This window comes from Oncorhynchus gorbuscha, linkage group LG13, assembly GCF_021184085.1.
Source record: "Oncorhynchus gorbuscha isolate QuinsamMale2020 ecotype Even-year linkage group LG13, OgorEven_v1.0, whole genome shotgun sequence".
Lineage (NCBI taxonomy): Eukaryota > Metazoa > Chordata > Actinopteri > Salmoniformes > Salmonidae > Oncorhynchus > Oncorhynchus gorbuscha.
The window spans coordinates 32,968,533-32,993,979 of NC_060185.1; the positions used below are offsets into that span (position 1 = coordinate 32,968,533).

Here is a 25,447-nt window from a genome sequence, read left to right on the forward strand (position 1 = left end):
AGTCTCCTACCGGATGAAAGAAGAGAACAGGGACCGTGAGAGATGAACCCTCTGCTGCTCTCTCCCTCCCTCCGCTGAGACTAATGCCGCGTTCAAAACTGGGAACTCGGAAATCTCAGACTTCCAACTTCAGTATTAAAATCATTTGCTAATTATTTCAATTCATACTCAGCTGTGCCTTGAAAGTGCTACACCAACAAAAATAAATCTGAGCGGTAGATTTTGGCTTGCTATTTGACTGTGAGGAAAAAGTTGGTGACCACTGCATTATGGAGTCTTAAAGAAGGCCTGGGTAGGTGACCACTGCATTATGGAGTCTTAAAGAAGGCCTGGGTAGGTGACCACTGCATTATGGAGTCTTAAAGAAGGCCTGGGTAGGTGACCACTGCATTATGGAGTCTTAAAGAAGGCCTGGGTAGGTGACCACTGCATTATGGAGTCTTAAAGAAGGCCTGGGTAGGTGACCACTGCATTATGGAGTCTTAAAGGTAAGGCCTGGGTTGGTGACTGCTGCATTATGGAGTCTTAAAGGTAGGGCCAAAATAAATTATTTCTCAACTATGCTTTTAAATACAAATGTCAAATACATTTAAACAATCTTTCCTCCAAAGGACCATTCGATGGATTACATTTAGTGAAAATTCCCCAAATCATAGTCTTTTTTTTGTCCTGGTGTAGTATGGAATCAATCTCTATTGGCACCTGTATCTTTGTCAACCCTTTGAAGCTAGCGCTCAGAACACAGGCCTACAGGGAAACATACTGGGAAGGAAGGAGGAAGAAAATACTCCCTGTGTGTTGGCACATAAAAATCTATCATTTTCAGCCCTGAGTGTTTGGCTGACTAATTTTCTCCACATAATCAAGGATAATAGAAAGACTGGAGGGAAGAACTCCTGAACATGCTCTGTGTGCTTGTAGGGGATGAGGCAATATCCATGTGGAATTTAGAATCAATCCCTATTGCTTTGCAAATCAGATAGAATGCGCTGAAAACTTGCCCGGCATTCTCAGGGACACAACATACAATCATTGTGTTGTGCTTTCACACAAGTGCACTCGTCGATACAAAAAAATACCTGGCTTCATATTCGGTCAGACAGTTACACATTATCTCATTTATACAGCTACTGGGGGCAAGGGAAATACAAGGGAGATCATTTTCATGACGCACTCTGCTAGTCTTTTTTATCGGAATCCTGTCAGAGGCTCAGGCCATTTTTTTTTGTCTAACACACCAATGAAATTACCTGCCAGTCAGGCAGGGGTGAGAAGTCCCATTGGACTGTGTAATTCACTGGGCTGTGAGGGAGGAAGACACAGAGGCAGACTTTCCTGGGTGACTCTAATGCTCTCTTCATAGAGGCAGGATACAGGTAGCTAGTATCTACAACACAGAGGTAGAAGTAAAGCTATCTGGCCAATCAATACCAATGCAGAATCAAGAAAGCCATGGTCAGTTAGTTCTGCTAGTGTTGTTTTACTCATAAACCATATGAAATAACTAGGCAAAGTCATAACCTGCACTATGAATGGAATTTGGATTGACCACATCTTCCTCCCAACCCACAAAACAGACAGCAAAGAGTTAGTGGTGGTTGTAGTTTCTGCTGGTCTTTAGAGACAGAAATAGGTTACAGATGGATAGGTAAAAGCAAACGGACAGAGTGAGAGAAGAGTTCAGAAGGTCCAGGAACAGTGAACTACTGTCTTTAATATGCTAATGGCGCAGCTGCTTGAATATGTTTTCACTGCATCATGCTGGCATGTGTGCTCTGCTCCACTCAACAACTTACTTCCCCTGTCAGCCGTTGGCTCTCATCTCTCTCCCCTCCTTCTTCTTCCTTCATTCCTAAGTAATTTAAGCAATGGCAGCTACAGCTATACCTCTATACCTCTGGGCAGGGGAGGGAGGCAGAGGCACACTGATGCACTCCCTTTATGTCTTGCCAGAGGGTGAGGTGGGTTAAGGTTTGAAGGGGGTTAGGTTTGGTCTCATCGCAGCCTGGAGAGATTAGGGGTGGAGAAGAACAGCCAGAATTGAGGCACAACAAAGCAGTGCATTCTGGGAAAGGCATAAACAACGTTCCACGTCCATCCGTTTTGTTAATCGTCTGGAATGGACGTCAACTGCAAAATGAAGTAATTGACAGTTTTTTGGACAGTGGTTTTGTTGGGCACTTTCTCACCGTCTTACATTTAGGGGATCAATGTTCTGCATCAGTTTTGTCTCGTTATATTGTCCTTTATGAGTTCCTGCCTGATAAGGTACAGCTAATACAGCAGGTTAAGTGATGTCATAGACCATTACCCTCTGTAATTAATTCCCATTTAGAGGAGACTGCAGAAGGCTCATCACCCAGTATAGCATCTCATAACCATTAACTACAATCTCCAACATCAACAAATTATAAATGTATAATTAAGCAATAAGGCATGAGGGGTTGTGGTATATGGCCAATATACCACTGCTAAGGGCTATGCATGACGCAACGCAGAGTGCCTGGATACAGTCGTTAGCCATGGTATGTTGGCCATATACCACAAACCCCTGAGGTGCCTTATTGCTATTATAGTGGTTACCAATGTAATTAGAGCCGTAAAAATAAATTATTTGTCATACCCGTGGTGTATGGTCTGATATACCACGGCTGTCAGACAAATCAGCATTCAGGGCTCGAACCACCCAGTATATAATGTCATATATTCCTTATTAATATATATCTGTTTCTCAAACCATCTGTCCATACATCAACCCATTAAACTCAGACAGTGCTTGAAGCTTTCTCTAAGATGGTGGCTGCAGTATTGCATGGTGATTACTACACATATTAACATACAGATACTGTAACAGTACACAATGTTATATTGAATTCTGTGCATAGGACTATTCAGAGAAAAGAGCGCTTTGGCAACACCAGATGAAAAAACAACCGGTCTCCACAGGGCTCTCCAGGACAATGTCAGCCGTGGTGGTGTGTCTCAGTGTTGGCCCGGTGATCCTGACAGGCTGAGTAGAGACTGGCCTGGAGCAGGCCTCTAGGGCCTTGAGAGAGCGATGGGGATGGGAGAAAGAGGGGTGGAAAAGGAGAGTTAGGAAGAGGGATAGCCTTGCTCTCAACTGGCTGAAACAGCACTAAGGCAATACCTCCATCTGCAGTGCACCAGAGGAACAACAATTCAAACCCTCATGCAAAACTGTGTGGAGGAGTTACTTGGCCTGTTTACTCCCCAGTTGTGTCCCCTTTGTCCCAGTAGTGAGGGTCTGAGTACGTGATGGTAGAAAAGTGCCTCCTCACAACTTCCTGATATTTCTGCTCAGACACATATATGATAAAATAAGTATATTATTTAAATACATTTTTCAGCCAAACAATAATACAAATCCGGACAGGACTGGACAGTGTATTCACTGGATCCACATAGCTCAGCTTGACCAAGGCTGTCAAACATCACACAGGCCTTGCATGACAAACTAACTAGTGGTGCCCTTTCAAACTCCCTGTGACCTTTGTGTGGTGGTCTTTCCTTAGGGCCATGCTCAGGGCTCACCTCCATCTCCTCCATGGATAGCAGCATGCTCTCCAGGGTGGGGGCCTGGAGCTGTGCCAAACCCTCCATCTGTCTGTCTCCGCCACCCAGATGGCCAGCACTGCATCAGCCAGCAGCTCCTCTAGCAGGGCGGCAGCGTAGCCTAGTGGTTAGAGCGTTGGACTAGTAACCGGAAGGTTGCGAGTTCAAACCCCCGAGCTGACAAGGTACAAATCTGTCGTTCTGCCCCTGAACAGGCAGTTAACCCACTGTTCCCAGGCCGTCATTGAAAATAAGAATATGTTCTTAACTGACTTGCCTGGTTAAATAAAGGTTAATAAAAATAATAAAAAATAAAGGGCCTCACTCAGCACCTCTGCAGCCTGGAGAGGGAGGTAGATAGCACAGAGCTCATCACATGCATTTGATGGAATCACTTCATGGTTGTTTCCCGAAATGGCACCATATATTCCCTATATAGTGCACTACTTTTGACCAAACTGGGCATTTGGGAAACATACTGAGAAAACAGAAATATTGGTAATATAAGTCAGTATCATTACAATATGACAGGGCTACTCACTCTGTCTGTAGCCTGCTCAGACAGCCGATGCGTCAGTGACGATGTGGCCTTTCTGTCCCGGGTCTGAGAGGCAACAGCTCCTATCTGCTGGGGTACACAGGTAGGGCAAGCTCAGTACCACACCACTACTGACCTTCTCCTACCTAACACAAACCACTCCTACTCTAACTCAGTCTTGTCACTCAGCACATACACAAGGCTGCAGCACTACACCCTAGGCCTAGCTGTAAATTCCCTATTCATTTCACTGTGGTGGCACAAATATGGTGGTAAAAGCTGTATGGATTTTTCAATTACAAATGAGATGTATTGATTTTCCCACTCCTCTGAGGGCAGTGGAATTCCTGAGTGAGGGGAAAGCTTTCCTTGGTCCAGGCTTTTCTTCTGTAACAACAATGTGGGTATTGAGTGACAGCAAAGTTACACACTCAGTTGTTTATTCCCCTGCCTGCTGAAAAACAAGAAAAAACTCAAAATCATTGTCCATTTTTTGTGTCCATACAACCCTTTATTTTTTTTAGGGATAGTTTAAATGTCTCTTGGGCCTGGTCCAAGAGAGGCTGAAGTCTCCCTCGGGCCTCCCTGCTCAACTCTCTCAGCCCACTGGGTTGGAGAGCCCACCTCAGACCTGACACACACACATGCACAAGCCTGGTGTGACAATAGTGTCTTTGAATCCTGTCTACAATAAGTTATTGAAATCAAATCTAACTTTATTCGTCATATGCGCCGAATACAACAGGAGTAGACCTCACCATGAAATGCTTACTTACAAGCCTTTAACCAACAATGCAGTTCAAGAAAGAGTTAAGAAAATATTTACCAAATAAACAAAAGTAAAAAATAATAAAAAGTAACACAATAAAATAACGAGGCTATAAACAGGGGTACCGGTACTAAGTCAATGTGTGGGGGTACAGGTTAGTCCAGGTCATTTGTACATGTAGCTAGGGGTAAGTGACTAAGCATAGAAAATAAACAGCGAGTACCAGCAGAGTAAAAAAAAGTGTGTGTGGGGGGGGGTTAATGTAAATAGTCCGGGTGGCCATTTGATCAATTGTTCAGCAGTTTTATGGCTTGGGGGTAGAAGCTGTTAAGGAGCCTTTTGGTCCTAGACTTGGCGCTAAGGTACCGCTTGAGGTGCGGTAGCAGAGAGAACAGTCTATGACTTGGGTGACTGGAGTCTTTGACAATTCTTGGGGCTTTCCTCTGACACCGCCTTGTATATAGGTCCTGGATGGCAGGAAGCTTGGCCTCAGTGATGTACTGGGCCATACACACTACCCTCTGTAGCGCCTTACGGTCAGATGCCGAGCAGTTGCCATACCTAGCAGTGATGCGTGATGCAACCGGTCAGGATGCTCTCGATGGTGCAGCTGTAGAACATTTTGAGGACCTGGGGACCCATGCCAAATCTTTTCAGTTTCCTGAGGGGGAAAAGGTGTTGTCGTGCCCTCTTCACGACTGTCTTGGTGTGTTTGGACCATGATGATGTGGAGACCAAGGAACTTGAAACTCTCGACCCGCTCCACTACAGCACCATCAATGTTAATGGGGGCCTGTTCGGCCCTCCTTTTCCTGTAGTCCACAATCAGCTCCTTTGTCTTGCTCACACTGAGGAAGAGGTTGTTGTCCTGGCCCAACACTGCTGTCTCATCGTTTTCGGTGATCAGGCCTGTTGTGTCGTCAGCAAACCTAATAATGGTGTTGGAGTCGTGTTTGGCCATGCGGTCGAGGGTGAACAGGGGGTACAGGAGGAGACTAGGGTATCTGGGAGGACGCTGTTGATGTGAGCCATGACAACCCTTTCAAAGCACTTAATGGCTACCGACATGAGTGCTACGGGGCAGTAATCATGTTACCTTCGCTTCCTTGAGCACAGGAAATATGGTAGTGGAGGTTGTACATAAAAATAAAAATAAATTTTTAACATTTATTTAACTAGGCTGTAGTGATGCCTCTAGCACTGAGATGCAGTGCCTTAAGACCGCTGCGCCACACGGAAGCACCAGTATATCCTTCGCATCAGACACGTTAAAGAAAAATCTTTGTCCAGTTTGAGGTGAGTAATCTTTTCGGTCATCAGAGACGTTAGCAGCAACATTAGGTCGAAAATATGTTTTTTTTAAAAGTTACAAACAACGCATTTAAAAAAAAAAGAATAGCACAGTTGGTTAGCAGCCTGTAAAACGGCAGCAATCCCTACCGGCGGCATTTCATTTGAATTTGAATTGAATTTTGAACTTGAATCCCCTCTGACTTGACCATATGGTTTGTCCATTGATTTCCAGACTCATACATGTCACAATCCAGGCTTGCCTGTGCATTCACATAAAGACAACACAAGACAGAACTGTTTCAATTAGAGATCCACATATGTGGATGGCCAGGGTAGGCAGTCATTGTAAAATATGAATTTGTTCTTAACTGACTTGCCTAGTTAAATAAATAAAAATCCAGTCCTAATGTCAGCCACCAAAATCAGGCTGCAGGCATTTGATTAATTATAGACCTCAATTGCACTAATTAAGTTTTGATTAGTGTAGAGGGTTGCAGTGCACTTGAATTTAGGGCAGGCAGGCACTGCTTTCCATCAGGTGCTTTAAAAAAAATTATGTCCCCAATCTAACAAGCAAGCGCCTAGATTTAATTTATTGGAGAGGTTAACTTTCAATTGGAATCAGAGTATTGCTTGCAGCAAGTGAGGTCTGAAATCAGGGTTTTAAATGACTTAATTACTCAAAACGAGCAAACTCATAATTGAACTGTTCCCTGGGCAGTTTCCATTGGTTCATTCATTCTGCCAGTCCACACAGCTATAACACATACACACTATTTATACAAAACTCCCCTTCCAATTAGTGGATTCAGCCACACCCATTGCAAACATTGGCAGTAGAATGGCCTTACTGAGGAGCTCAGTGACATTCAACGTGGCCTTTCATAGGATGCCACCTTTCCAACAAGTCAGTTTGTCAAATTTCTGCCCTGCTAGAGCTGCTCCGGTCAACTGTAAGTGCTGTTATTGTGAAGTGGAAACGTCTAGGAGCAACAATGGCTCAGCCGCGAAATGGTAGGCCACACAAACTCACAGAACTGGACCACCGAGTGCTCGTAAAACTCTCCTGTCCTCGGTTGCAACACTCACTACCGAGTTCCAAACTGCCTCTGGAAGCAACGTCAGCACAATCACTTTTCCCCGGGAGTTTCATGTAATGGGTTTGCATGGCCTAGCAGCCGCACACAAGCCTGGAATCACCATGCGCAATGCCAAGCGTTGGCTGGAGTGGTGTAAAGCTCACCTCCACTGGTCTCTGGAGCAGTGGAAACGTGTTCTCTGGAGTGATGAACCACACTTCACCATCTGGCAGTCCGATGGACAAATCTGGGTTTGGCGGCTGCCAGTAGAACGCTACCTGTCCAAATGCATAGTGCCAACTGTAAAGTTTGGTGGAGAAGGAATAATGGTCTGGAACTGTTTTTCTTGGTTCAGGCTAGGCCCCTTAGTTCCAATGAAGGTAAATCTTAATGCTACGGCATACAATGTCATTGTAGACAATTCTGTGCTCCCAACTTTGCAGCAACATTTTGGTAGAAGGCCCTTTCCTGTTCCAGCATGACAATCCCCCGAGCACAAAGCGAGGTCCATACAGAAACGGTTTGTCGAGATCGGTGTGGAAGAACTTGACTGGCCTGCACAGAGTCCTGACATCAACCCCATTGAACACCAATGGGATGAATTGGAACGCCAACTGCAAGCCAGGCGTAATCGCCCAACGTCAGTGCTCAACCTCACTAATGCTCTTGTGGCTGAATGGAAGCAAGTCCCCGCAGCAACGTTCCAACATCTAGTGGAAAGCCTTCTGGAAAGAATTCTCAGAAGAGTGGAGGCTGTTATAGCAGCAAAGGGGGGACCAACTCCATATTAATGCCCATGATTTGATTTTGGAATGAGATGTTCGACAAAGAGGTGTACACATAGTTTTGGTGATGCAGTGTATTATACATAAACTAAAACCTCATAAATGAGACTAGTAAGGAACTGTGATGCTAATAAGGCACAAGGTTGTTTGCCATGTCCAATGGTTTATGTTTTATGTGTTAAATGAAAAGATTTCTGCAAATAAAATGCATTATTGTTATTATCAGTGATCTGAGGGCTTCATTGTGGGCATGTCTCTGTCTATCACAGGTCAGACAATAGTCCTGCTCTGCTGTCACCAAACCACTCAGCTGCTGCTCTGAGGTGCCTGAGGAGGGCTTCAGAGGGGAGAAGAGACATCGAGGCTCTGGTCTCTTCTGAGGGGAGATGGACACATAAAACAAGTAGATTAGAAAAAATTACAATCAAAAGAGACCGTAAGAGAGGGAGAGTATGCAGCAAGAGTAAGTTACAAAAGAGAGCCCGGGGACAAGAGAGAGTGCTCTCCTCTGATCTCACCACTGTTGTTGTTGTTTAGGAGGAAAGTGAGGTGGCGTGGGTATCCAGGGCACAGAGGCCTCCTTCTGTGGGTACTGACCCACTCTCAGCCTGGAAGCCACTGTTGGCTGCAGTAAACCTGCATCCCTCACATGGGCTCCCTGCTTCTGGACAAAGATAATGTTTAAGAGACACAAATGTAGTGCAAATAGTTCAGGCTAGACCGTTATTAATAGACATATTAAAATACATTTAATTGCGCCAAAAATGTACTAATTAAACTCACTGACCTTTGTCCTGTCGGGGTGCAGTGCTCCTCCTTGACTGTTGGGGACCTGTACCCCACCTTCCCTCAGTTCTCTAAGATGGACCAGGCTCTCCAGGCCTGCCCTGAGCACCTGTCTGCGATCCAGCTGTGGAGGAGGCTCTGTGGGCTCTGGGTGGCTGCTGATGCTGAGGGACCGCTCTCCTATTTTGCTAACAACACAACATTGGCTCATCATCAATTTTTATTGAAATGTTGTTTTGAAACACTTGAACAGCTAGGCTATGTGCTTAATCATTTCTATAGGCCCTTACAGATAAGTGTTACAGTGCTTGGCATGACTAATCAAACCCGTATGTATGGCCCTTAACACCTGCATGCTCCTTTGACAGACTACACAATTATCTGGCCAACTAGCACACAAACAGACACCTGCCTGCTGCTTGTTTAGCAGTGTGGAGAAGGTACAGTAGGGGGTTTGTTCATTGAAAGTGAGAACTGTTATTAGTTGCCAAGGAGACCTGTGCATACTATCCAGTTCAAACCCTCTCGTGGTGTGTGGTGGTTGCATCATATCTCCCACAGGGAGACTGTACACAGTAGGAGACCCATGGCCAGAGAACCGGACGCCGGCCCTGCTCTCCCCTCTTTGTGTCAGTCAGCCAGTCCCTCATTAATCTCCACCCTGGTGCCGTGATTCAAGCTCGGTGGGAGGCCCAAACTCACACAGCACTTAAGCCTTCAGGTAATTTCCTGAGCCATGGGAACCGTAATAATCTGCTACCTCGTTCACAATGAAAGAACAGGGTAAACAACAAAGACACGAGACGCTCAAATTAAAAATGCAATTTCAGGAATCGTTCCACCCACGCAATAAATGTTCTATTTTTGGATCACATATTTGATCAACGGCTGTGTCTGTGTGACTGTGGTTTCAACCGTAGGATGGGGGATGCTGATTTGTCTGACACATTTGCTGTGTTGGTTGTTCCCGGTTTAATGATGTATGAAATTAATTTACATGAGTTATTGATGTTATGAGGATATGGAATAATGAGACAATAAAAAAAAGACTAGATAATTAGGCTATCCTTATTAAAATGCTAATAAAATAGCTTCAGCAGCACAGCTGACTGGGATAATGAGTGTCTCTGAATGCTGAGTCATTCAGCTAGAATTAGAATGAGAACACCTGCTCGTTGCTCACCAGGGAAGGACTTCTTGGGGCCTGCTGCTCTACGAGGTCCTCTGAGACCCCTGGTGGCAGAGCCCCTGGGTGCACGGGGATGGGGGGGTAGACGTGCTGCAGCGTGCAGGGGAGGAACTGCGTGCTCGGGTGTGCCTCCTATGTACTGGACTCTCCTGCTCCTGAGAGCAGTATCCAGGGTCTGAGAGACACAGAGAGAGACACGAAAATCAAATATATTCTGTATACATTCAAATTAAAGAAGCCAAATAAAATCTAAATGAAATGTACTGTATAATACTTCAGCTCTACCTATGGTTTTGTAGCTCTCCAGCACATTTATTTCCACTTTCTTTAGATTGAATAGCTTTGGTTTTTAAATGGAGTATTGCTTGTATAACCTAATATAGATGTATAAGGAAGCTAATATAGATGTATAAGAAAGCTACTTATCAAAAATTACCAATAGATGTACAGTAGTTGATTGGGGAAATGTTCTGTGTAATGAGGTGAGAGTGACCTGTAGGTGGATTAAATATATGGATGCATCGCAAATGGCTTTCTATTTCCTATATAGTACATTACTTTTGACCAGAGACCTTTGGCCCTGCCCCTGATCAAAAGTACTGCACTATAAAGATAATAAGGAGCCATTTGGGACTCAGCCTATGACTGACCCCTAGTTTCTGCAGGATGTCCAGGGCAGTCTCTGGGATGGCTGATCCCTGGCCCACCTCCACCTTGGCCGAGCACAGAGAAAGCTGGCGGATCAGCTGGCCCAACTCTTTACAATGGGAGGGCATCCTACCCTCAGACGTGTCAGACAGCTGATTAGTGAACCTCTGCATGGCCCTGATCGCCCCTCTTTGGGCAGCAGCCAACCTGTCCATCGATCTGGACTGAGAAAAGGAAGGCAAGGGAGATGGGTGTTTGTCATTGTCCTCATCATGAACCTCATCAGAGTATGACAGCTTTGGTTATTAAGTGAGAGTTACTTTGTTTGTGTGATCAATCTTCTGTGAGCGCAGTTTGTCTAAATCCTTTTGGATCTCTTTCGACCTGTTGTTGTAGCACATAGATGATGCGTGCAGAGCGGGCTGCCTGTTCCTGTCTGCGGACCACCACCCTGCGCTGCTCATCAGGCTCCAAGGGCTCTACAACCATTCACCCTGGAATGCACAGTATGCCAACAAGGTGCCACTCCAGCTGTGTTACCCATAGAAATATAATCACTACAACAGGCCTAGAACCCCTGACCATGGTGATTTGACTGGTAAACTCTTGGGTAAGTTTAATTATGTGGAGTTACCTCTGTTTGTGAGCTGATCTAATCTCTGGATGTAGTTGGCCAGCTCTGTCTGCAGTCTGCGGGCCTCCTGGCTGAGTGCTGTCTGGGGCTCCTGGCTGGCTGTCTGCTTTGGGCCTGGGTCTCTGGTTGGGGGGAACAGGCCATGATCAGGCCCAGGGGGTACAGAGATATACTTCTGGGAGGTGTATACAAGCACCTTGGCTCCAGACCGAGTCACTTCTGTCTTTGACCTCCCCTTAGGAAAAACCCTCTTCTGCTTGAAATTGAAAAATTATCAAGGTTGATAATCGATTATAAAGGTTGATGAATGATTAATCGCAGAGTAAAATTGATATAAACTGTACAAGTGAAAGGGGAGTGAGCCTTATTTACCTGCTCCACTGGTCTCCTCTGGCTGTGGTCTGATGGGGGAGCTGTTCAATGATTCCTGTCGTCTCTTCCTCAGATCTCTCTTGGCCAGCCTGATTGCAGACAGCAGACGCACCTCAGACAGAGCAGAGAAACACAGAGAGCTGCAGGTGCTATCCAGGTCATCCCAATCCTCTACCCAGGGCATCAGCTTCTCAATCACAATGGGTGCAGGTGGGCCAACTTGGCTAGCACAGATGGTACAATATGCTTCGAATATTATCATGTAAAGAAAGTGAAAAAATTTAGCAAGGATACTATTTGTACGGGATAGACTTCGACAGCTAGCTAGCAAGCTATCACAGCTAAAACGGTTTAAAATGCCGCCATGACAACAAATAATAAGCACCGCCTTCTGTAAAAACAAGAAATGGGTATTTCTAACCTACGGAAAGCAGAAACTGTCAAACATAACCAGATGTAGGACATTTAAAATACTAATTTGAATTAAATGTGATAACTATGATAAAATTGTTTTTCTATCTATTTGTGTCCATAATGTTATGTTTGTTTCGATAAAACAGTCATCAAAAGTAGTACACGAATAGGATGAAGTTGTCATATCAGTTTTATTTTTCATAGACAGGAAGAGGAAGTGTTGTCATGCGTTTTCTGTACTGATAGCAAAGATTATGGATATACTGACAAGATACTTGCCTCTCTGCCCTAACAATGGGAGTCGTTGTCCACAAAGCGGCAAGGCGGGCTGTCTAGCTCCCGCCTATCCTTTCTTTGGATTGGTGGATATCTCATATTGTATTCGATGAGGGTTGTTGACGTTAACTGTCTGTATTCAATGGAGAAATGCTACGCTACAAGCCTCATATCATGAATATGCATAGCCATCTCGAGATGACTACGGTATAAAGTGTTTTTAATCAAAGATGAGGCGATGTCATGTGTCCTACTTATATCAGTACATTCGTAACAACCCAAACATTACGAAACTTACAATCAATCAAATAAACCTCAAGTAGCAAATAAGCCGTACATTTTTGTTGTTGACCAAATTCGAAACTCTCATTGACCTCCAAACAAAAACTCCTTGCTTGGTGGGCGAAAAAAACACACAAAAACACCACCTGCCGGACGGAGACAGATTTTCCGCCGAGTTGGGCCTCTCTCTTTACTTCTTCCTCTCTGGTCATAGTATTTTAGAAGCGATCATAGTCCAACTCGTTTTTATTATTGCGTGAAACGATTCATACCTGCTTGCTTTGCCTACGATAATTGATAATACTGCTACTTGTTCTATTTCATCATGTCTCATTACGAAGAAGTGAAGGTCCATGGTTATGACGAATTCTGCAAAGCAGTGTCTGAGCGAAAAGGAAAGGACATATTCGCATATTTCTCTGGTGATAAAGACGCTCAAGGGATGAGCTGGTGTCCAGATTGTGTGGAAGGTATTATAGTTATTATTTTATTGCGGTATTGATTTGTACTTTACACGTATAGCAGTTGGCGTTCTTTCCAGCTGTCTGCAATAATGCGTCAGTCTCTGCTGCGTTATGGTCAGCAATTCATTGTAGCCAAGCTAACTATTCTCTGTAATGTGTTTACTGGGGATGCTCGTCTTATGCTCTATTTTCTGTATTATTTTAGGAAGTTATAGCTGTTGTGTGATGTATTGCTTGCATAAACCAAAGCCACACAGATTTGCCAGCTTTGTTCTGCTCCTTCCCCTTCAGCTGAGCCAGTTGTTAGAGGAGAGATGTCCCACCTTCCCGAGGGCTCTGTCTTCATCTACTGTCAGGTTGGAGAGAGGCCATAGTATGTACTCAACCTTTTCTTCATATTCACTGGTGATGATAGGAGAATGATAATTCTGTGCTATCAACAGGCAATTATAGAAAATAAGTGTTTTTCATACCCGCAAATGCAGCCAGTAGTTTTGAAAAGCTTAGATAAATTGTGCAAGTTGTAACATCACGATTTGTTGGCTCTCTCAGGCAGCATATTTGAATTGAGCAAAATACACTGAACAAAAATATAAACACAATGTAATGTTTCATTACTGAAATAAAAGATCCCAGAAATGTTCCATAAGCACAAAAAGCGTATTTCTCTCCAATTTTGTTTACATCCTTGTTATTGAGCATTTCTCCTTTGCCAAGATAATCTGTCTCCTGACAGGTGTGGCATATCAAGGAACTGATTAAACACCATGATCATTACACAGGTGCACCTTGTGCTTGGGACAATAAAAGGCCACTCAACTGTGCAATTTGACACACAACACAATGCCACAGATGTCTCACGGTTTGAGGGAGTGTGAAATTGGCATGCTGACTCCAGGAATGTACACCAGAGCTGTTGCCAGAGAATTGAATGTTATCTTTTAACCATAAGCCACCTCCAACATTGCTTTAGATCATTTTTGCAGTACGTTCAACCGGCCTCACAACCGCAGACCACGTGTATGGCATTGTGTGGGCCAGCGGTTTGCTGATGTCAACATTGTGAACAGAGTGCCCCATGGTCCCTGTGCCCAAGAACACTAAGGTAACATGCCTGCCTAAATGACTACTGACCTGAGCACTCAGGTCTGTAGCCATAAATTGCTTTGAAAGGCTGGTCATGGGTTACATCAACACCATTATCCCAGAAACCCTGGACCCACTCCAATTTGCGTACTGCCCCAACAGATCCACAGATGCTGCCATCGCTACTGCACTCCGCACTGCCCTTTCACAGCTGGACAAAAGGAACACCTATGTGAGAATGCTATTCATTGACTACAGCTCAGCGTTCAACACCATAGTGCCCTCAAAGCTCATCATTAAGCTAAGGATCCTGTGACTAAACACCTCCCTCTGCAACTGGATCCTGTACTTCCTGTTGGGCCGCCCCCAGGTGTTAAGGGTAGGTAACAACACAACCGCCACACTGATCCTCAACACAGGGGCCCCTCAGGGGTGCGTGCTCAGTCCCCTCCTGTACTCCCTGTTTACTCATGACTACACGGCCGTGCACGACTCCAACACCATCATTAAGTTTTCCGATGACACAACAGTGACAGGCCTGATTACCGACAACAACGAGACAGCCTATAGGGAGGAGGTCAGAGACTTGACCGTGTGGTGCAAGGACAATCTCTCCCTCAATGTGATCAAGACAAAGGAGAACATTGTGGACTACAGGAAAAGGAGGACAGCACGCACTCATTCTCATCAACGGGTCTGTAGTGGAGCAGGTTGAGAGCTTCAAGTTCCTTGGCGTCCACATCACCAATAAACTAACATGGTCCAAGCACACCAAGACTGTTGTGAAGAGCGCACAACAAAACCTATTCTCCCTCAGGAGACGGAAAAGATTTAGCATGGGTCCTCAGAAGATTCTACAGCTTCACCATTGAGAGCATCCTGACAGGTTGTATCAGTGCCTGGTATGGCAACTGCTCGGTCCTCCAACCGCAAGGCACTACAGAGGTTAGTGCGTACGGCCCAGTACATCACTGGGGCCAAGTTTCCTACCATCCAGGACCTCTATACCAGGCGGTGTCAGAGAAAGGCCTTAAAAACAGTCAAAGACTCCAGCCACTCTAGTCATAGACTGTCCTCTCTGCTATCGCACGGCAAGTGGTACCGGAGTGTCAAGTCTAGATCCAAGAGGCTTCTAAACAGCTTCTACCCCCAAACCATAAGACTCCTGAACATCTAATCAAATGGCTACCCAGACTATATGCATCCCACCCCCCTTCTTTACACTGCTGCTACTCTCTGTTATTATTTATGCATAGTCACTTTAATAACTCTACCTAGATGTACATATTACCTCCGTCACCTGGACTAACCGGTGCCCCTGCACATTGACTCTGTACCGGTACCCCCTGTATATAGCCTCCACATTGACTGTACCGGTACCCCCTGTATATAAACCTCACTTTTGTTATTTGACGGCTGCTCTATAATTATTTGTTACTAATCTTTCATTTTTTATAGGTATTTTTCTTAACTGAATTGTTGGTTAAGGGCTTGTATAAGTAAGTATTTCACTGTAAGGTCACACCTGTTGTTTTTGGCGCATTTGGTAGTAGTGGGGTTATGGTATGGGCAGGCATAAGCTACGGACAAAGAACACAATTGGATTTCATCAAGGGCACTTTGAATGCACAGAGATACCGTGACGAGATCCTGAGGCCCATTGTCGTGCCATTCATCCACCGCCATCACCTCATGTTTCAGCATAATCATTTATTGCCCAATGTCGCAAGGATCTGTTCTGTACACAATTCCTGGAAGCTGAAAATGTTCTTCCATGGCCTGCATACTCACCAGACATGTCACCCATTGAGTATGTTTGGGATACTCCGGATAGACGTGTACGACAGCGTTTTCCAGTTCCCGCCAATACCAGATACTGACTGATTTTCTGATCCGCGCACCTACCTTTTTCAAAAGTATCTGTGACCAACAGATGCATATCTATATTCCCAGTGATGCGAAATTTATAGATTTATTTCAATTGTCTGATTTCCTTATATGAACTGTAACTCAGTCAAATCTTTGAAATTGTTTCGTTTTTATATTTTTGTTCGGTGTATATATATACACGCACACACACGCACACGCACACGCACACGCACATGCACATGCACACACACACAATGCACAAAACTATACGTTTGACCTAAATGTCTGACATGTATTTTGCTTCATTTACCTTTTCATCTTCGACCAGTTGGAAGGATCCCAATAATAAGTTCAAGAAGACTCTGAAGCTCAGTGGAGTTCCCACTCTGATCCGATATGGCACGGTGAGCATAAGATCAAAGAAAATAATTTCTAGTATAGTGATCGATTAGCAAATTGCATTTTCAAAGGATAATTTCTCTCATCAATTTTTTTTATTTTTTTTATTTTGTGGCAACAATCAAAGGCTCCTAAAAGCATTGAATGTTTTTTTATAGATAGTCTGTAAAAAAAACTTTAAACTGTTACAACACATTGGCGAGGTTGTTATTAACCATTTATACACTTTATAAATTCTATATAAAATATAGCTTCAGGGAAAGTGTTACCAAAACATGCTAAGTTCTGTTTATTTTCTTCTCCTCCATCATCTAATTCAGCCTCAGAAGCTGGTTGAAGAGGAGTGCTTCAAAGCTGACCTGGTGAGGATGATGTTCACCGAGGACTAGAGGACCACACTCGCCCTGCACTGGGTCATCTTCCATTTCACACTGTCCTGTCTTTTTCCTGAGATCCAGCCCCAGCCCAGGCACCTTTTCACTACACTAGATTGAACAGAAATAATTGTTTCTTTGAAATTCAAATTCACACTCCTCTCCCTGCGAGGTCGTGTTAATCAGTGAATGTGTTGCTATTCTTACATGGAAATAAAAAGCATAATATATAACATAACCAGAGGCCTTGGTAGAGATAGTTGACTGCTTTTATAACTTGATGTTTAATGTAGTAAATTAAATTGAAGAGTTATAATAACATAGCCCACTTTTGACAAATATATTAGATACCCCTAAGTGGTAGGCAGCCTACTCCTAGTGTGTGATGTGCCAGATGAATTGATGATTCTTACTTATAGCAGAAATCTTTATAGTGAAGATATCAACTAAAACATTACCTGTTATACTGTGATTGGCGTGTTATTGTGTAGAACTTAGTCAAATGAAATAAATGATGGTTGGATGAAAACAATTGTATGTGTAAAATGGTTTGTCTGTAGTGCAGTTCACTTTGTGAGACGCTAGGTGGCACCATCAGCCTGTCTAAAAACATTTTAACTAGACATTAGGCCTAATGTGTCTTATAATAAACATTTAGGTTCGCATTTTATCTTGATATTTAAAACATTTTATGTGAAATTATATTATAATATAATTCACATTTAATAATAGGCCATGTTGTCTTTGGAAACCGGCTCATGAAGAAGAAAGTAACCTAGCTGTAGTTCTGTCATTGGAGTTTAATGTACTAATAGGCCAAACATGCCATGTGTGTACCATGTAGACCAAAACATGCTTTATTATTATTATGTAGGCCAAAACATGCTCAATGCTAACAACAATCAGTCTGTGAACTTGATCAAGTAATGCTATTCAATACAAGACCAAACAAAGGTGGTCAGATTTTATGTATATGTATGTATATATATACACACACATACATACATACATCAAGAATATTATAGAGATGCAATATCGCCATTTTATAACTAGGTGTCATGAAAGAGTTGCTTTCTTGCTTTGACGTGAAGAGTGCAACCACTTCTAGTGAGTATAATTGGAGCGCATTCCTGCACACCACACATTGGAGCGACTGAGCTGAGTGGATGATATCTGTAGTTGTGCACACATTTGAGCATAGGCTATATAACGAATTGGGGCTTTCTCCAAGGAAGCTAAATTGGAGGACGAGGGCGTGTTGGTTTTCATTTTCTGCAGTATTGGTAAGAGAACGAAATATATTAGGGTCTGTTTCAAGGACTCGAGCAGCATGTCGGAGTTACTGGTGAATCTACTCGGGGAGCGGCTCGTCAACAGCGAGAAAGCCGAGGTGGATGTACAGGCGCTGGGCAGCAAGCTGTCCCTGGTCGGGCTCTACTTCGGCTGCAGTTTAAACGGTCCCTGTAAGCAGTTCAACGCCAGTCTGTGTGAGTTTTATAGCAAGTTCAAAAAATCATCTGAACATAAAGACAAATTGGAAATCGTCTTCGTCTCATCTGATCAGGACCAGAAACATTGGCAAGACTTTTTACAGGAGATGCAATGGCCGGCATTGCCTTTCAAAGATAGACACAAAAAGGTAAGCACTGACTAATACAAATGTGAACCTGGAATTGCACCCTGATTTTTTTTTTTAAAAAAAATGTGACGCCCATTAATTTAGGCTACACTGGTGATTTGGCCAATAAACCCTTATTTAAATAAACAACATGCGTGGCCCAATTTGATATAGGCCTACCTTACAGTGCACAGGTGTATGCTTTCATGTGGGTCATTGGAAATAACTGACTGTGGAAACAAAAGTTGATACAGGGTCTAACATGTTTTAATGTTGCCAGCTGACCTATTTTTTTCCAGTAGGTAGATGAATTTGTCACTGTCTCTTATGTTATGTATATAGATGACTGTTTATACAGAAGGACCACTGTATTTCTTCCAGGTTCCATTGTTTGCATTGAATACATCATATAGCCTAGCTATTGTGCACTGCAGTGCCATGTGTCACATTATCTATAGCCTAAATATCCATATTGAAATAATCAAATGTCACACACACACACACACACACACACACAGGTATTGGGAAGATATGCTGATGTCTACAATGCATTGTTATTCATAGTGAAATTTGTAGAAACCTTTTTAATTCAAACACTCCGGTAACAAATTACACTGGGGGGAGAAAAAACAAACATTTTAGGGGCAGGATCATTTACAAAACATTTACAAAAAAATCTTGAGAAACTTTAATTATTATAGGCCATTAGAAATAGTGACAATGCTATATAAATATTGATCTAAATATAGTAAAAATGTTTTTTTTCTTCTCTATAATATATCTAAGTTTTACTATAGCCCAGGTGAAATTATCGATGATGAAAGAGTTATTGTAAAAAAGTCTAATGTATTTTTTAAAATCAGTTTTATTAAAATATGTGAATCTCGAGACAATGGCCTACTCTTTGGTTGTTAGGATTTTGTTCGATGTAATTATTTAATTGTAGGGCCATTATTTAGGATCCAGAAGTCAACATCTCATAATAGGCCTACACATTACACAGCTATTTGAAAACACCCATATGTTTGAAAAAGGAGAACAGATTTAAACACATTTCCTATAAATATACCTGTAGGTGTCACATGAAGTCATTTTAATCCTATTATCTGTCCATCTCTTTCATATGGGTTTAATGTAAAGGTTTCAAAAACAGATGTTTAGCCTGTAGATGTTATGATGATTTAAGCTCATCTTTCTCAGAAAATTGCTACATCTTTTCTATGTACCCTGTCCATTTATTTATTTATTATTTTGCCTTGCACACAACAAACTACATATCGCTAATATATCACAATTTGTCAAGATGTGTGTGTGCAGTTTGACAAATGAGTACAGTTACTCTCCCATATAATTAATCTAGGCCTATATTGTAAATATGATTACCACACTATCCTGAATCTGTATTTTATTTTCTAGACATGGATTCAATAAACATAAAAATAGCATGTTGTGAAAGCCTTTAAAATGTTTAAGCCGATGTCAGTGTGTTTTGTATCATGTACATTTATGGGTAAAGCAATGGTTTCAGGATTAGAAATAAATTATACCTAGATGATACCTGCATCATGCTGCAGGTTCAGGATCTATTTTGGGTCTTCTGCAACTCCAGTTTCCTACATACGTCAGCATGCCTGTCTTAAAAACAAATGATGATTCTCAATAACAAATGACAATTAATCCCACTGAGACTCTCGGCTAGCCGATGTGTCTCTGCTTGCAGCTGCATGCACATAATGTATATGCTATAAAGAATAATATCCAGGTGGGCGGATATAATATATGTGTACATTGTAATCGTGAGGGAGAGAAGGGTAGAGGGAGCGAGCCGAGGTACTGTGAATATAAATCTAATTGTCTGCAGAGAACGGAGCTGCGCCATTCTCAGTGCCCTGCTGCTGCTACCCTGTTGGCAGTACAGGACATTATACCCAGTAACGTCTGGTAAAGACATGATCATGTCTCTAGGCCTCACAGGATAGGTAGAAACGGTATGGTATGATTTCCTGGTTCAAAGAGAATATTTCCAAATGAAAGAGTTTCCCGGGCATCTTAGGACAAGGAAATGATCACTGTCCAACTAAAAGCCAGCCTCTTTCATCATCTCTGCTCCCATTATGTTAAGGAGATCTAAATGGTATGGTATGATTTCCTGGCTTGAAAATTTAGAAATGGTATTTTATATATCTTTAAAATAATGGGAGCAGAAGATTGTAATGAAGGAGGCTGGCTTTTAGTTGGACAGTGATAATTTAATTGTCCTAAGATGCCCGGGAAACTATTTCATTTGGAAATATTCTCTTTGAATTAAGAGTATATATAGCCATCTTCTGTGTCTCTTTACATTGCCACACCAGGCTAGTAAAAGGGATTTGCAGGAGATTTTCTGTAAGAATACTTCTGCAAATACTGTGCCAGTGGAATGATATTTTTTACAATGTCAATGTTTTGTCATGTATTTATCTGATCGAGGCCTACATAGTTTATCCACATACTGGCAAGTAATTACATTTGACCACCTCTTCAATGAAATGCAGACATTTAGGATGATTATCTTTCAACAGTAAGGGCACACAGGACCTTTTTAAATGAGCCTTGCCCTCTTGGCTCCACACCACCCAACCTTTCCCCATAGTCATCAAATAGCGTGCTATATATTTTATGAACTCTTTGTGAATTTCCTTAGTTTAGTATTTTCCTGTAGAACCCTAACCCTTCGTGCAACATGATTTCGATTGAATCAAGGCCCATCTAATGTGATGCAGATTGTTGGTGATGGTTTGTGTTACACTTCATTATGCAGTCCAGGCGTGAAGGGGGGAATGACAGAGGGATGGCGGTTGGATGGAGGCAGGGAAGGAAGGATGGGGTTGTCTTGGGCCGGTCTGGGAGGAGCATATCTCCACAGGGCAGCATTACTGTGTTCTGAATGCTGCTGGTGGAAAATATTCTGCAGCATTGCCATTGTTCAAAATTCGAATGCGGCCACGACTTGGCTAAGGTTACTTGAGAGTAGTGTTCAATTTTGCATTTAACTCTGACAGTGTCACCAGTATTAATTGCAGAGTAATTGTGATCTTCAGAACAGCAGGGGCCTGAATGAGTGTGTCTGTTAGTGGTTTAACTGACCAGCTCTGTCCGCTCTGTTTTTATACTGAAGAGAGAATTTATGTTTCAGTGAGCAGTCAGATGTAGGTCACACTACCAGAGCCTTCTGACATGTCCTAAGACATTTACATGTTTAGTGTTTACTTAAGGCTTCATGTGGCCAATACATTTCCCCCTTTAGAATGATTATTTTGGCACGTGTGTGCATTGATGTGAATGTGTTCTTCTGTTCCTGTAGCTAGGCTGTATAATGCATCAGATAGCCAACCCTCAAGACTGCAAAGCTATGTAGACTCAGGCTTTGTCTGATACACAGATGTGGTTTTATCACCAGGACAGGTATATGAAGCTCCTGGTACCTGACAAGAGAAGCTTTGCTTCAGAGGAGATACACATATGCAGTACATCAGAAAAGTGAGTACACCCCTCACATTTTTGTAAATATTTGAGTATATCTTTTCATGTGACAACACTGAAGAAATGACACTTTGCTACAATGTAAAGTAGTGAGTGTACAGCTTGTTTAACAGTGTAAATTTGCTGTCCCCTCAAAATAACACACACAGCCATTAATGTCTAAACCACTGGTAACAAAAGTGAGTACACCCCTAAGTGAAAATGTCCAAATTGGGCCCAATTAGCCATTTTCCCTCCCCGGTGTCATGTGACTCGTTAGTGTTACAAGGTCTCAGGTGTGAATGGGGAGCAGGTGTGTTAAATTTGGTGTCATCACTCCCTCAAACTGACTGGTCACTGGAAGTTCAACATGGCACCTCATGGCAAAGAACTCTCTGAGGATCTGAAAAAATAATTGTTGCTCTACAGAAAGATGGCCTGGGCTATAAGAAGATTGCCAAGACCCTGAAACTGAGCTGCAGCACTGTGGCCAAGACCATACAGCGGTTTAACTGGACAGGTTCCATTCAACAGGCCTCGCCATGGTTGACCAAAGAAGTTGAGTGCACGTGCTTAGTGTCATATCCAGAGGTCGTCTTTGGGAAATCGACGTATGATTGCTGCCAGCATTGCTGCAGAGGTTGAAGGGGTGGGGGGTCAGCCTATCAGTGCTCAGACCATACGCCGTACACTGCATCAAATTGGTCTGCATGGCTGTCGTCCCAGAAGGAAGCCTCTTCTAAAGATGATGCACAAGAAAGCCTGCAAACAGTTTGCTGAAGATAAGCAGACTAAGGACATGGATTACTGGAACCATGTCCTGTGGTCTGATGAGACCAAGATAAACTTATTTGGTTCAGATGGTGTCAAGCGTGTGTGGCGGCAACCAGGTGAGGAGTACAAAGACAAGTGTGTCTTGCCTACAGTCAAGCATGGTGGTGGGAGTGTCATGGTCTGGGGCTGCATGAGTGCTGCCGGCACTGGGGAGCTACAGTTCATTGAGGGAACCATGAATGCCAACATGTACTGTGACATACTGAAGCAGAGCATGCTCCGCTCCCTTCGGAGACTGGGCCGCAGGACAGTATTCCAACATGATAACGACCCCAAACACACCTCCAAGACGACCACTGCCTTGCTAAAGAAGCTGAGGGTAAAGGTGATGGACTGGCCAAGCATGTCTCCAGACCTAAACCCTATTGAGCATCTCTGGGGCATCCTCAAACGGAAGGTGGATGAGTGCAAGGTCTCTAACATCCGCCAGCTCTGTGATGTCGTCATGGAGGAGTGGAAGAGGACTCCAGTGGCAACCTGTGAAGCTCTGGTGAACTCCATGCCCAAGAGGGTTAAGGCAGTGCTGGAAAATGATGGTGGCCACACAAAATATTGACACTGGGCCCAATTTGGACATTTTCACTTAGGGGTCTACTCACTTTTGTTGCCAGCGGTTTAGACAATAATGGCTGTGTGTTGAGTTATTGAGGGGACAGCAAATTTACACTGTTATACAAGCTGTACACTCACTACTTTACATTGTAGCAAAGTGTCATTTCTTCAGTGTTGTCAAATGAAAAGATATACTCAAATATTTGCAAAAATGTGAGGGGTGTACTCACTTTTGTGATATACTGTGTGTGTGGATATGTATGTAATGTATGTATGTCAGCTGTGTCTACATGAGCTGGCTATTTCTTGCTTTCCATGTACAGTTGAAGTCGAAGTTTACATACACTTATGTTGGAGTCATTAAAACATGTTTTTCAACCACTCCACAAAACTCTTGTTAACAAACTATAGTTTTGGTAAGTCGGTTAGGACATCTATATAGCTACAAGTCATTTTTCCAACAATTGTTTAGACGGATTATTCCACTTATTCACTGTTTCACAATTCCAGTGGGCCAGAAGTTTACATACACTAAGTTGAATGTGCCTTTAAACAGCTTGGAAAGGACCTTGTGAAGATGTTGGAGGAAACAGGTACAAAAGTATCTATATCCACAGTAAAACGAGTCCTATATTGACATAACCTGAAAGGCCGCTCATCAAGGAAGAAGCCACTGCTCCAAAACCACCATAAGAAGCCAGACTACGGTTTGCAACTGCACAAAGATGGTACTTTTTTTTTTTTTTTTCTCTGGTCTGATGAAACAAAAATATAACTGTTTGGCCATAATGACCATTGTTATATTTGGAGGAAAAAGGGGGAGACTTGCAAGCCGAAGAACACCCTCCCAACCGTGAAGCACGGGGATGAAAGCATCATGTTGTGGGGGTGCTTTGCTGCAGGAGGGACTGGTGCACTTCACAAAATAGATGGCGTCATGAGGGGGGAAAATTATGTGGATATATTGAAGCAACATCTCAAGACATCAGTCAGGAAGTTAAAGCTTCCTGACGCTTTACGGTAATCCTAACTGACCTAAAACAGGAATTTTTACAAGGATTAAATGTCAGGAATTGTGAAAAATTGAGTTTAAATGTATTTGGCCAAGGTGTATGTAAACTTCCGACTTCAACTCTATATGCTGTTTAATTTACATAAATTCTTTACAATTCATTTTAAAAGGACTTTAAGTTATTTTAAAAAGAGATAACAAGGTGGTAACCCACACCAATATGACTTGCCAGTGCTTTTATCATACATGCTATGGTTAAAGGCATCATCTGTGCCTATATTGCAATCAGAAAATGTTTACAGTAAATGGAAGGGAAGCAAGACAAGGTAATGCTCTCATCTAAATCAATATGTTTGTGTAGAGGAAACACATTTGAGTCCAGTCCTGCTGTGAGGTCTTCTTTGAAGAACTGTGATGTCAGCTACTGAACAACTTGGCAGCATGGGACTGTTTACCCCCTCAGTGAAAAGACGATGTCGGGCACTGATCTTGCCTGCATGCGAGTGATCATAGCAACTAGTAAAGAGTGGCTCTGTGCTGCATTGAGGTTGTGGGTCTGTGGGTAGTAAGTGGCCCTATTGCCCCCTCTTTTCAGGCCTGGCTGGGCTCTGGCTGTAGGCAGGGGAGGAGAAAGAGAGAGGCAGCTCTGTTGAGCTACGTGGGGCTCATCTCATGGCACAGCCAGCAATCACACTCCATTGCCTCGTTCAGAGCCTCATCACCCACCTGGCACCTCCCTCCTTCTGTCCACCCCTCCTTCAGTAGTTCTCCCTCCCTTCCCATTATTATCTAACCATGCAGAAATAAGATGGAATACTGAAGACATTGTCTTACATTTTTTACAAGCGAGGAAGTTTTGTTTTGAAAGGACCTTGTGGGCTTTAAGTTTGACTATTAGGCAGGTTTTCATTTGAAGAGTCACATTTTTTACCGCTGAATTGTTATCACTCTGATTTCACTGAAGTCACACAGTACAAGACGTCATTCACATCAGAAACGCTGTGGTTCACAGAACATGTTTTAATACGGTTTGATATTTTGTCATCCTTGAGTTGGCATAATAGAAAGGTCATAGTAGCTGTGGGAGGAGAACAGTGTGT

At 43.0% G+C, this 25,447-nt stretch overlaps 3 protein-coding genes and 1 long non-coding RNA gene across 8 annotated transcripts in view; 2 read left to right on the forward strand and 2 right to left on the reverse strand.

Annotated features, from left to right (window-relative positions):
• Positions 1-2,582: 2,582 nt before the first annotated feature.
• On the reverse strand, positions 2,583-5,178 carry LOC123994214. Its single transcript, XR_006831601.1, has 3 exons — positions 4,115-5,178; positions 3,553-3,694; positions 2,583-3,314 (listed from the first exon to the last, which is right to left on the reverse strand). It is a non-coding gene; the product is annotated as an uncharacterized LOC123994214 (long non-coding RNA).
• Positions 5,179-7,510: 2,332 nt separating this feature from the next.
• On the reverse strand, positions 7,511-12,269 carry LOC123992733 (protein moonraker-like). 5 transcript variants are annotated; one of them, XM_046294199.1, is made up of 8 exons: positions 11,667-12,269; positions 11,295-11,416; positions 10,981-11,154; positions 10,663-10,884; positions 10,007-10,187; positions 8,825-9,011; positions 8,556-8,701; positions 7,511-8,413 (listed from the first exon to the last, which is right to left on the reverse strand). In XM_046294199.1, exons 3-6 carry the CDS (start codon positions 11,122-11,124, stop codon positions 9,004-9,006), a joined length of 555 nt encoding a protein of 184 aa, XP_046150155.1. In that variant the 5' UTR covers positions 11,125-11,154; positions 11,295-11,416; positions 11,667-12,269; the 3' UTR covers positions 7,511-8,413; positions 8,556-8,701; positions 8,825-9,003. The 5 variants fall into 5 exon arrangements, with proteins under 5 accessions (XP_046150155.1, XP_046150154.1, XP_046150157.1 ...); XM_046294198.1 differs by having other exon boundaries at positions 11,295-11,547; XM_046294201.1 differs by having other exon boundaries at positions 8,556-8,698; positions 11,295-11,550.
• A 525-nt stretch (positions 12,270-12,794) lies between these two features.
• txndc17 (thioredoxin domain containing 17) lies at positions 12,795-17,362 on the forward strand. Its single transcript, XM_046294202.1, has 4 exons — positions 12,795-13,108; positions 13,394-13,475; positions 16,386-16,461; positions 16,777-17,362. Exons 1-4 carry the CDS (start codon positions 12,964-12,966, stop codon positions 16,843-16,845), a joined length of 372 nt encoding a protein of 123 aa, XP_046150158.1. The 5' UTR covers positions 12,795-12,963; the 3' UTR covers positions 16,846-17,362.
• Positions 17,363-17,951: 589 nt separating this feature from the next.
• LOC123992737 (nucleoredoxin) overlaps positions 17,952-25,447 on the forward strand; it is an 85,301-nt gene continuing 77,805 nt past the window's right edge. The window contains exon 1 of the mRNA XM_046294204.1: positions 17,952-18,469. Within this exon, the coding sequence (XP_046150160.1) occupies positions 18,161-18,469 (309 nt within the window). The 5' untranslated portion in view covers positions 17,952-18,160. The remainder of the gene's footprint in view (positions 18,470-25,447) is intronic.